Genomic DNA, 11,898 nt, shown 5'->3' with positions numbered 1-11,898 from the left:
GTAAACCCCCCTAAAGACCAGGCTAATTTTTACTAAAATGGCCACTGCAGCTTTAAGGCCAAGCTGCAGGGCCGCACAACACAGCACACGAGAGCTGTTCTTTTTTTTTACAAACCCCTCCCTCCCCCCAGCCGGCCAATCCTGGCGATCGACTGTCCTAGGCTTCTGCCTATGAGAGCCGATCGCTCTCTTATCCCCCAGGGGGACAGCCGTGTCACACAGCGGTCCCCAGTACAGCGCTGCTGCTGATTGCAGCGCTGTACTGTGTAAATAGACGGCGATCACGCCATCTAACAGTCTCCCGAGCGGTAGCCGCTCAGAGACTGAAGACGGGACAGAGCTCCGCCCCCGAGGAGATGTGCGCGCTGCCTGCTTCAGTAGCCAGCTCCAGGACCTGACGCCAATTGGTGTTAGGCGGTCCTGGGGCTGCCGCCGTGACCACGCCCTTTGGCGTGGGGCGGTCTTGAAGTAGTTTAATTAATTACAAAAATGTGAGAGGGTGGCATGTTGTTTTACAAGATAAGTATAGGGGTTGCATACACATATTCATTGCCGATTGTCCAACTTTTTGAAGACCTTGCCTAAATAATCTGTTCATAGTATTTAAATCTGTTAGAGCTTGTTCACACCTAGAGCGTTTTCAGGTTTTTTAAGCGCCGGCGATTTTCAAAAATCTCCCCGAAAGCGCTTGTGCAACGATTACCTATGAAAGAGTTCACATCTCAGCGGTTCTTTTCAGATCTGCTCAGCAAAACACTGCCTATACCATTTTCTGAGCATTTTTGCTCAATGGAAGGTACAGGGAATTTGCAAAGCGCTTGAAAAAGGGCTTTGTATAGCAATTTCTCCAGCGCTTTCATGAATAAATACATTGTATTTATTCATTTATGGGTGAAAGAGTTCACTTCCTGACTTGACGTCAGGAAGTGAAAAAACAAATCGCTCTGCAAAAGCTCTTAGAAAAGTACTGTTCTAAGCACAAAGCTTGGGGAAAAGCGAAAAAAAACCCCCCTCTCAATAAATCGCCCAGTGATAGCGCTGTCGCTTTATGATGTGAACAAGCCCTCAGCATACAACATTAAAGTAGGACAATTGGTCATTTAAATTTGGACACTTCAAGGACAAATGAAGTTAGGAGAATATGGAGGCTACCATATTTATTTCATTTTAAAAAATACCAGTTGTGGGCGTGACCGGAAGTTCATGAGGTGAAGACGTGCTTTGGAGAGGCACTGGGCTTAAAACCGTTTTGAAGCTAAAAACAGACACCGTGGCTGCCCCAAACAACACCCAAACTAATGCCAGGACTTCCCGTAACATCAAACCTGCATCTCCGATCATGACTCGCAGAGCCTCCGAGGCAGCAGCTAAGCTCCGCCAATTCAAACATACCAGTCAAGATGGCGCTGACGCTCCTAGTGTTCCATGCACCACGGAGAGCATATCGGAAGACGAATCCTCCCAGCCTCCTCCCGAACCAAGCCCTCTGGAACAGCACCTAGAAGGGGTCACTGCGTGCCAGGCAAGCCTGGCTGCTATTACTGTTAAGCTGGAGGAAGTCCATACCGATGTCTCGCTAGTACTGCAAGACATGCAAAATTTGAAAGCACGTGTCACACAGGCGGAAGACTGCATCAGCGTACTAGAAGACTCCACTAGGCTGGTACAGCCAGCAATGCAGGAGACCCAGCGTGAGCTCTAGACCTTACACTCCAGGCAAGACGACCTTGAAAAAAGGAAACAGCAGATGTAATATTAGAATAGTGGAACTGCCAGAGAAGGTGGAAGGCGCCAACCCTGAGAGGTTTGCAGAAACCCTCCTCACTGACATATTCGGCAGAGACTCCTTCGTTTTCATAATAGAATGGGCACACCGAATCTCGTCCAAGCTACCACCACCAGGTGCCCCGCCACGCAACTTTATATTTAAAGTGCTGAACTACTGGGACAGAGACGCCATCCTCCGTGCTGCTAGGAACCAGGGGGAAATCATCTGCCAAAACGCCAGAATCTTATTCTCTCCCGACTTTTCGGGAAATCCAAAAGCAGCATGCTTATTTAATCACAGCAAAGAAGCGTCTCCGTGAATTAAACAATATCAGTTGCCTGGCAGCCCTGCTGTTTGGCTGCAGTAGTGTCTGAGTAATATCAGAAACAAACATGCAGTGGTATGCCAGATCATCTAGCCTGAGAGCAGCTTGACATTATTGTTCTCAGCCTCGCTCTACCTACTGTGTTTGCTGCACATTATCCCTCCACTGCACCTTATAGTCATAGGCTGCCTGTACAGCCTCAACACAAACTGTCATACCAGGGAACTTATCCCGATCTCTGCCAGGCAACAGTAGTGTCAAGTGTGCATGAGGCTCAACTCTGAGATCCATATACATAAAGAGTTCTGAAATTCTTTTATACATAAACAGTGACTGGTGCTCTTGAAAGCTTGTTCTATAAGACTAGATTACATTCCCAAACCCAAATCTAATGTACTTCATTCCCACAGGAACACACGCTCAATTTACAAAGATGTTGGCTCATTTTGTTTATTGAGTATAACTTTCATGGTTCTCAACTAAACAAAGTCAAGACAGCATATTAAAAAAGGTCCCCAAGTTACCGTAGCTACCAGTTTTTTGGTATGAAATTCACTGTCAAAAACATATATAAGGGAAAGTTTCTGGGAGCATGAGCAGAAAACACACTTACTACAAATCCCTTACTAAGCCACATAACATTAGCTATACAGACCTCAAATGGTGAAATTTAAAGTGTTAGTTTACTTACACTTAAAAAGTGCAACATATAATGAATGTAATCAATGATTGAAATAATTCAATATACTCATGTTACCGCTTTAGTTCTATTTTATAATACAAGCTCGTTACTGCCATTGTTTACATTTCAAAATTACTCCTCAGTAGTCAATACTCACAATATTTCTTGTCTGCAGAAGTGCTGATAAGAGATGCAAAGGGATAAGAAGTTTACAGAGACAATATACAACCATAGAAGCAGTGGAAACAGTTTAAAAATGAATTTTGCGATTATGGATTAGCACACACTGTAATTAGTTTGCTGTCCCTGCAAACAGACAATAAAAGTTTATACTGTACAGTGTTCTCCCCAGGCTTTTGGTGAACCCCAGTTGTTATTGGCTCGCCTCCTCATCCTCCACTAATGCTGTAAGCAGAGTTGCACCGGTCCTGCATTTCCCTTTCTCACACCGGATTACTTTTTCATGCCACCTGGCTGGAAAAAAATTCTGTGGAGAACACTGCTGTAGTACACAATAGGGTTGACCTTGCCAGTATACTAAAAATCAGTTAAGGGAAGTAAATTGCATTATAAATTAGGGTCTCATTTAAAGGCATTTCAAGCACACTTTATTATAAATAAACTAACACTTTAAGCACCACACATCAAAAATGATGCTTAAAGAGACACTGAAGCGAAAAAAAAAAAATGATATAATGATTTGTATGTGTAGTACAGCTAAGAAATAAAACATTAAGATCAGAGACATAAGTCTCATTGTTTCCAGTACAGGAAGAGTCAAGAAACTCCAGTTGTTATCTCTATGCAAAAAAAAAAAAAAGCCATTAAGCTCTACGACTTTCAAAGTCGTGGAGAGAACTGTCTTCTGAAGTTTATTATCTCAACTGTCAGTGAAAACTTTTCTTTTTCTCTGCCAGAGGAGAGGTCAATAGTTCATAGCCTGCTCTGAAAAAATAATTTAGAATGCTGAGTGTTGTGTAATCTGCACATATTAGAGATTGATGTTGTGTAATCTGCACATATTAGAGAATCAGGTATATAGTGTTAGAAAAACACTCCATACCTGAAAATAAAAATATGAGAATATTTTCTTTGCTGCTAATCTTCTGGTAATAATCCGTAGTACACAACCAATTCATTATATCATATTTTTTTTCTCACTTCAGTGTCTCTTTAAAGCACCAGCTTAGTCACCTGTTTTTTAAATGCTTACAACAGTAAATTTGCGTTAATAATGCACATGTGCTTTTCACAAAAAAAAAAAAAAAAATGTATTGAAGGTTATCTGAAACTACAACCTGTATCCATTTGTGCTGGGGAAACGACCCCATTTATCTGGTAGCAGAGTAAATCACTTGATTTCTGTTGCCTCCTTCTCTTTCCCGAGATAAAGGTGCCCATAGATTACTTGACTTGGTTGCTGATCGGCCATCCAATTCAATAATTATAATCGAATCAGATAAAAATAGGTGGCGCCAAGCGCATGCCCGGAGGACAATGCAACCAAATTTGGTCCAAAATTGGTCACATGTATCGATCGGACATGCTGGAAAATCTCAGACCGACATGATCGATTAAGGGGTGCTTCAGTAATGGCATGCGATAATCGTGGACAAACACGATGGAAACGCCTGGCCGCTGTCCTCCCCCAGTGCAGGTATACTTTACCTGTCACACCATCCGCGCAGCAGTCAACCTCATACTTCTGTATTCAGGCCCCTTGCAACTACCAGCATATAGCACACGGGTCTACAACACCGACAACCACGTAAGGGCGCAAATGTGGAAGTATGAGGCCGGCAGCAGGTAAAGTATAACTGCATTGGCACGGGGGGGGGGGTTCATGCGAGGCGGTGTCACAAGGCTGATTCACCGCAAGATTTCATGCCGAAATCGCTTGGGAATTGGCCTGGGGTTTATTTCAGCCAACAAATCTCTCAACGATCAGTAAGAGATTTGTCTCTTAGTCGATCGGCTGCAAAAATCGGTAGATGTATGGGTACCTTTACGCTTTGTTGTGAGCATTACAGCTCCACACTATCAATATCTTCCTGCACAGGGTGTACTAAAGAATTTAACCTTCCCCACTCTTCCCCCAGTGTGTTTGGAAAAGCCACATGAACCTCTCATTACCTTGTTCTTCCTAAAAAAGCATTTTTATAGCTTGCATAGTTAACTATTTTATGTGGACATTGGGTAGAGTGTGAAAAGAGTCAAATGCTTCTTTCCACATGGAGGGAGGTCTGTTGGGCTGTAGCTGCAGAGTTCTGGCCACTAGAGATGAGCAAGGACAGTTAAGCCAAAAGTGAAACTGCCCTTGTGTGTATGGGGTTGCGACACAGAGGTTTAAATTACCAATGTCGCCACCTCTCGATGCTACGTTGCACACTGCTCTCCATCTTCCCGACACTCCCACCTTCACAGCCAAATGTCAGGAAGATGGAGTGCAGCATGCAACACAGCGTCAAGAGGCAATGACATGGATAAGTAACCCTCTCATCTGAGGTCTGTGCTCACGTACATGTCAAGAAAGTTCAATATTTGCTAAACTGATCTTGCTCATCCATGCTGGCCACAAAAAGTTAATCTCTCAGCAGCACTAGGTGTGGGTTCAGCTCTGTGCTCATAGGGAAAGTAGCTCATGAAGTGGATTGATGGGATGGGGAGGAATTGGACTGATTTCTGTTCAATAAAATTGCACGGACATCCTGGCAGGAAATGGAATCCAGATATCTACCCATTCAGCCAGATATCTACCCATTGAAAACAGTCCAGCCTGCAGTGCACAAAACCTTGCACATTGCTAATTAATGCAAATTTATTATATACATTGAAAAAAGAAAGGGAGACTGAACTGGGCTTTTAAGTCTTACAAAGGGATGGCATCCCCACTATGGCTGAGGCCACTGAAATATAAAAAAAAACAAAAACATTTTCATAGCTTATGAAAGTGTAATTTACATCATAGTTCTCTTTCTTTCTTCAGAGAATACATAAAAAAAAAATAACTTTCAAACAGAATTTATAATAAAGGTCACATAATTTTGATCAAGAGATAAAACTTATTTTCTCTCTTAAAGCAGGCTTTTAGTATCAAAAGATAATAAATAATGAAGAATCATTACATCTGTTGGACTTACAGAAAGATGGGCAGTTAAATTATGCAAGAAAAAAAGGTTCACTGCAATGAAAGTTGTTTGTTCCACACACGCAAAGAACATTGCGTAGGATTCCAGTTCTACAATCTGGTGCGTAGCTGTAATGACATAGTGAAGGTGCATAGTTACAGCCTGCTTGCAGAAGATGGCTGAGACAGGTTTGAGTAAAATCGATTCAGCAATTTATTACTGGTCACTTAGCAAGAATTAAACTCATCAGTGAAAATCTTCAAAGAGACAGCAAGTTTTCAATGAAATGGAACAAAGGAACAATGTGCACTGATGAGAAAATTATTACAGTTGAGGAGGATTGTAGGTCAGGTCACAGGTTGTAGATAGTTCTCCTAAAGTACATTATATGGGCTCCTCAAGCTTCCTCAACAGAAGCAGATTTCCTTTTACGTCCTTTCACTTCCTCCTGGGGCTGAGCTTTAAAACATTCCTCAGAGTGGATGTAATGCAATGCCATTTCACTGTAAGCCTCTAAGATTCTCTGGCGCTCTTCAGGAGTGAAGTCTACTGAGTAAGGATGTACCTGGACAATGTGGCGCTTGATAGTGCTAACTTTCAGAGTGGCCAGGGTACCTCCGCACACCATGCAAATAAGACCCTGCCGACGACAGTCATAGTCCATCATGAATTCTGTACGCCAGCGCACCTGGTAGCTGCGCTTGGCACTATTACATGGCGGAGGTAGGGATGTGGTAGGTTTAGGAGGCTTGTTGATGGCTGGGAGAACTATTTCAGTCCGAGGGGTGGAGGTTCCAGTAGTGGATTCTTTTGATTCAGAAGTAGTGGAGTCCTCTGTATAAAGAAACAAAAGAAATATCAGATTTCCACTCCTTATCTGAACATACAGCACTGTAGAATACATTAAAGCATAATAATAATAATGCAATATTGTCAAACATTTGAATAGGCCAGGTTAAATACATTTAAAAAAAAAAAAAAAAAAAAAAAAAACAACACAACTGAGATTTGTTGCAGGCGCAATGAGGCAGTTGGGGACCTTGTCCACATTTGGTGGTGCAGACCCTTATAGTGTATTGCAGAACATAAGATCCCATGGATACCAAACGCTTTCTTGCTTCATCTTCATCCCCACTCCCGCAAAATGGGGTATGAATTATCCCTCACTTCTTTTCTTCTGAATTCTGTCAAAACAAGTATTCCAGGAAAATGGAAATCTCCAGACCCGCCCTCCATTCAAATGTGGTTTGAGAGAATTAAGGGGGTTTCTGAAGTGGAGGAGTTTGCCCACTTGACGGCAAGTACTATAAAAAAAAATACACTCTAACTTGAGTCCTGTGGCTAGACTTCATTGATAGATATACGTACCACCATTATATTATACATTTTATTCATCATGTTACTTTTGTCACTGTAATTACCAATTTATATTTTGCATATTGGTGTATACCATGGTCTGTATTATGTACCCCATGTTTGTTTCTTACTTTGTACAGCACTACAGTATATGTTGGCACTGTATAAATTAATAATAATTATATGGAGTGGAGGAATGTGACTGGAAAGTGTCTTTTTCACAGAGGCGCTTGGCACAGACCTAGACAGCATATGCTGTATACTCCTATCTGACTGCCTGATGAGGCGGGGTTAAGCCTGTGAAACGTGTTGCAAAAATTATGGAGAGTACAAATACATTTCTTTGTTAAACGTTAACACATTGGTTCTGTGGTGTCCTTTGGAGTGGATAAAAGTCCACCACTACCACTTCCATGTTTTAAAAATGTTATCACATTTTATTCTTTTGGCGCCTCTGTTCACTCGTGTATTGTCTGTATTATGCACCCCATGTTTGTTTCTTACTTTGTACAGCACTACACAATATGTTGGCGCTGTATAAATCAATAATAATAATTATATGGAGTGTAGGAATGTAATTGGAGGTGTCTGAGAATGTTTTCTTCTTTTTCCTCTTTTACTGATAAGTGCTATATTAGTGTCCTGCTTAAATGATGTAAGTGTCTTTCAGTATGATAGCAAACTTCAACGAACAGTGCCGTCAAAGTCATCAAGTTTGAAGACGACACCATCATCCTTGGCCTTATAGATGAGAATGATAACCAGGCCTATCGTCAGGAGACTGAGAACAATTGCAACTGGTGAAAGGCAAACAAGCTTGTCCTAAACCCGGCCAAAACCCCAGAACTGATCACTGACTTCATGATAAGCCCCCTTGAGCTCCCCCCGGTCCTAGTTGAAGGCATGGAGATCACCAGAATCCCAACATGCCCACTTCTTCAGCACAAACATCTCAAAATACCAACAGAAACCAAAAGAAAGCATAACAATGACTGTTCTTCCTGCGGCAGCTAAAAAAAATTGGAAATGCCGCAAGTGCTTATGTCCTGCTTTTACTCTGTGACCATCAAGTCGATACTTAGCTTCTCCATCAATGTATGGTATGCAAGGGCCTCCACGAGCGACAAGTACAAGCTACAGAAAATCATTAATGCCGCCGAAAGGATCACTGGTACCCCCCTACCACCACTCGATTTTCTTTACTCCTCCAGACTGCGCTCAAAAGCCATCAGGCTGAGTTTTCTCTCAACCCGGCATTCACTACTTCAAACTTCTCCCCTCAGGATGCCCACCAAGACCACCAGATACAGAAACTTTTTCTTTCCCCAAGCTGGGACACCCTCTCGATCTAGTGCCCTAACCCACATTGGAGATCTGTGTGGGAAAACCTAGATGGAGATTGACTGTTTGAATGTCATTTTTGAGATGCCTAGATTGCTCCCATCTGGCTTAGTTGTTGGCCAATCTGTAACTGGGTGTTTCAGGTTCTAGACCATAAAGCCATATTAATCCATGCCATGCACTGATGAGTATTAACCAATCCGAAACAGTGTGTATGCATGTTAGATTAGTTTGGCTCTGTAATATTAACAATGCTACACATCATTGTATTCCAGTGGTTCTGGTGGTCAGGGACAAACTCTGATGCACCCCAATACCCCTCACTCGGCTGCACCCCAACACCTCTCACTCTGATGCACCCCAACACCCCTCACTCTGCTGTATCCCTGACTGTGCACCCAGCACCCCTCACTCTGCTGCACCCCTCACTGTGCACCGCACGAGTCCACATCCTGCACGAGTCCACATATGTCTTAAAACAGAACTAAAAGTAAAATATATCAGTGAAGTTGACACATAGCTTGCTATACTAGCAGCCAGGCTTGAACAGAATGTACAATCCTGCTAGTCATTTCACCCCCAGTCTGCTTCCCTAGTAAAATGATTCAAAGATTTGGTTCAAAGATCCGGATCTTTTCAATGATCCAACTCGAATCATAAGAATCCTTGAAAAGATCTGGACTTCCCATCTCTACAACATGGTATCCCCGCTGAAGTGATGACATCGCTGGCCCCTCACTACTGCTGACGTATCTCTCCTCCCCAGCTGTCAGTTCCTCCCTCCGCTTTAACTCTCTAGCTTCCTCCAGTGTCTGATGTCCCTCCTCGTTCCCTTCTCTCCACTGTTCTGCTGGCTTCCCACCTTCCGTAGCCGTCTGTGCTGAAGCTGTCATGTCAGGATTTTTCTCTGCACAGGAGGCGCCTCCTGATGACGCACAGTGTCAACAACAAAAGGTAGGCGGATTTTGCATCAGACAGCAGAAGAAGGTCTCCCAGTGATCTTTGCGAAGTTGTCGGGCATTGCCGCGGCAGCCTATGTCACGGGGGTGGGGTTTATTGATTTATTGTAATTATAGAGTTTATTTACTTATTTATTGCACTGTTTTTGTCTACAATTTTTTACATGAATTGCTATGCTGTTTTCAAATTCTAAAGTCAGTTCCTCTTTAAGGGATGGGGCAGGGTAAAAAAAAAATAAAAAAAAAAAATGCTCTGGTCTTTAACCACCTTAGCGGTATGGACGAGCTCAGCTCGTCCATTACCGCCAGAGGGTGCCGCTCAGGCCCTGCTGGGCCGATTTTGATAAAATAAAAAGCAGCACACGCAGCCGGCACTTTGCCAGCCGCGTGTGCTACCTGATCACCGCCGCTCTGCGGCGATCCGCCGCGTGGAGGTGCTACCTGATCACCGCCGCTCTGCGGCGATCCGCCGCGTGGAGCGGCGAAAGAGGGTCCCCCCAGCCGCCCGAGCCCTGCGCAGCCGGAACAAATAGTTACGGCCAGCGCTAAGGGCTGGATCGGAGGCGGCTGACGTCAGGATGTCGGCTGACGTCCATGACGTCACTCCGCTCCTCGCCATGGCGACGAGGAAAGCCAAACAAGGAAGGCTGCTCATTGCAGCCTTCCTTGTTACTTCTGATTGCCGGAGGCGATCAGAAGAACGGATTTGGAGCGCCCTCTAGTGGGCTTTCATGCAGCCAACTTTCAGTTGGCTGCATGAAATAGTTTTTTTTTTTATTTAAAAAAAACCCTCCCGCAGCCGCCCTGGAGATCTTAATAGAACGCCAGGGTGGTTAAAGGCACCATCAGGCAAAACAAAATGAGCTTTACTTACGCAGGACTTCCTTCAGCCCCCGGGCAGCCGACATGTCCCTCGTCGCAGCTCCGGTGGCACCCGATCCCCTCCATTGCGGATGCCGACCTCGTCCGGAGGTGCGAAGAGGGACATGTTGGCTGTATCGGGTTGGAGGAAGCCCCGGGTAAGTAAAACTCATTTTGTCCCTTTTGCTGGATGGTTGCTTTAAAGGATACACAAGGTGACGTGACATGATTCATTAAAACTATGCAGATGTCAGCGAGGGGTTACTTCAAGCAACGTGAGGTAATTGTAACTAGCACATGCTACGCGAGGTCCTCTCTGCGTGTGGTCTAATCTAATGTGAGGTAAACCTAAATGCTGCACGTTACCATGTACCGCAATAGTTCATTAGCCTGGCCGCTACTACATAGTAGCGGCCATGCTAATGAACTGTCGCGATTGCGCTGCATGGTTTCACGCGGCATTTAGGTTTACCTCGTGTAGCGTACGCTCAATACAATTACCCCATGCTGCCTGGAGTAGCCAACGCTGACAGCCGCGGTATGTAATAATGAATCAAGCCCATGATAAGACAGATGTGTATGCACAGTGCCAAGCACACAAATAACTATACTGTGTTCCTTATTTATTTCTCTGCCTGAAAGGAACAGCAGGAATGCAAGTGGCAGTTTCTGTCCAGTTGGGGAGCATAACCCTTACTGATTAGGAATTACAAACCTAAAACACATTCCTAACAGAATAGCTTCTGAGAGCAGGAACTAGACAAAAAAAAGTGAACAGTTCATAGATTTTAGCTTCAATGTGTCATTGAGTAGATCTGATTCCGATCACTAACGGATTGCAAACTGCAAGGTACAGTAATACTGATTGCGCTGCAATTTTATCCTGAGCGCGCATACATTTGAAAACGGCGCCGGTAGACTTAGGTGCAGGACACAGCAGGTATATGGCTGATCCTGCTTCTGCACAAGTCCGGGCCGTGTTAATTACTATTCCCCCTCTAGGCCGCCATGGATAGGGGGAATGATATAATTTGGCTTCCAGCGATTGCTGGAGGCCGAATTACTGTGTTTTTTAAACAACTTCGGCACCGTCTTCTGACGGCGCCGACGTTACTCACTGAGTGCTGTGTGATGCGATTCCTGTGTTAGTCTATGGTGGCGCCGGCTGCGCCCAAATCTAGTAGCGCTGAAAAGCACTGCTCCGCTGAGCGCAATAGTCATCCTTCCATGTTTTGGAAGTGATTGAGCTCCTTATACTGAGTATAGTATCTCAATCCCAACTGCATTAGTTGTAATTTATTTGAAATGCAATTGCATCACAGCGCGATTGCATTTCATTGTGGAAAAGAACCCTGAAACAGTGAAAAGTAGATTTAAATATAATATAAAACTGTGGGCTATCGAATAAAATAATTTTTTTAGGATAAAGAGAGAGAAACAATTGTTTATCTCATCAGTTTATTTTCACCTTCCTTTAA

The 11,898-nt window shown here is 43.8% G+C and overlaps 1 protein-coding gene across 2 annotated transcripts in view; it reads right to left on the bottom strand.

Annotated features, from left to right (window-relative positions):
- Positions 1-2,529: 2,529 nt before the first annotated feature.
- Positions 2,530-11,898, bottom strand: part of ZFTA (zinc finger translocation associated) — a 33,453-nt gene continuing 24,084 nt past the window's right edge. For both annotated transcript variants that reach the window (XM_068261457.1, XM_068261458.1), the window contains one exon: positions 2,530-6,737. In XM_068261457.1, the coding sequence (XP_068117558.1) occupies positions 6,301-6,737 (437 nt within the window). In that variant the 3' untranslated portion in view covers positions 2,530-6,300. The remainder of the gene's footprint in view (positions 6,738-11,898) is intronic.

This window comes from Hyperolius riggenbachi, chromosome 11 (genome assembly GCF_040937935.1).
Source record: "Hyperolius riggenbachi isolate aHypRig1 chromosome 11, aHypRig1.pri, whole genome shotgun sequence".
NCBI lineage: Eukaryota > Metazoa > Chordata > Amphibia > Anura > Hyperoliidae > Hyperolius > Hyperolius riggenbachi.
This window is presented reverse-complemented; position numbering and strand designations above follow the sequence as displayed.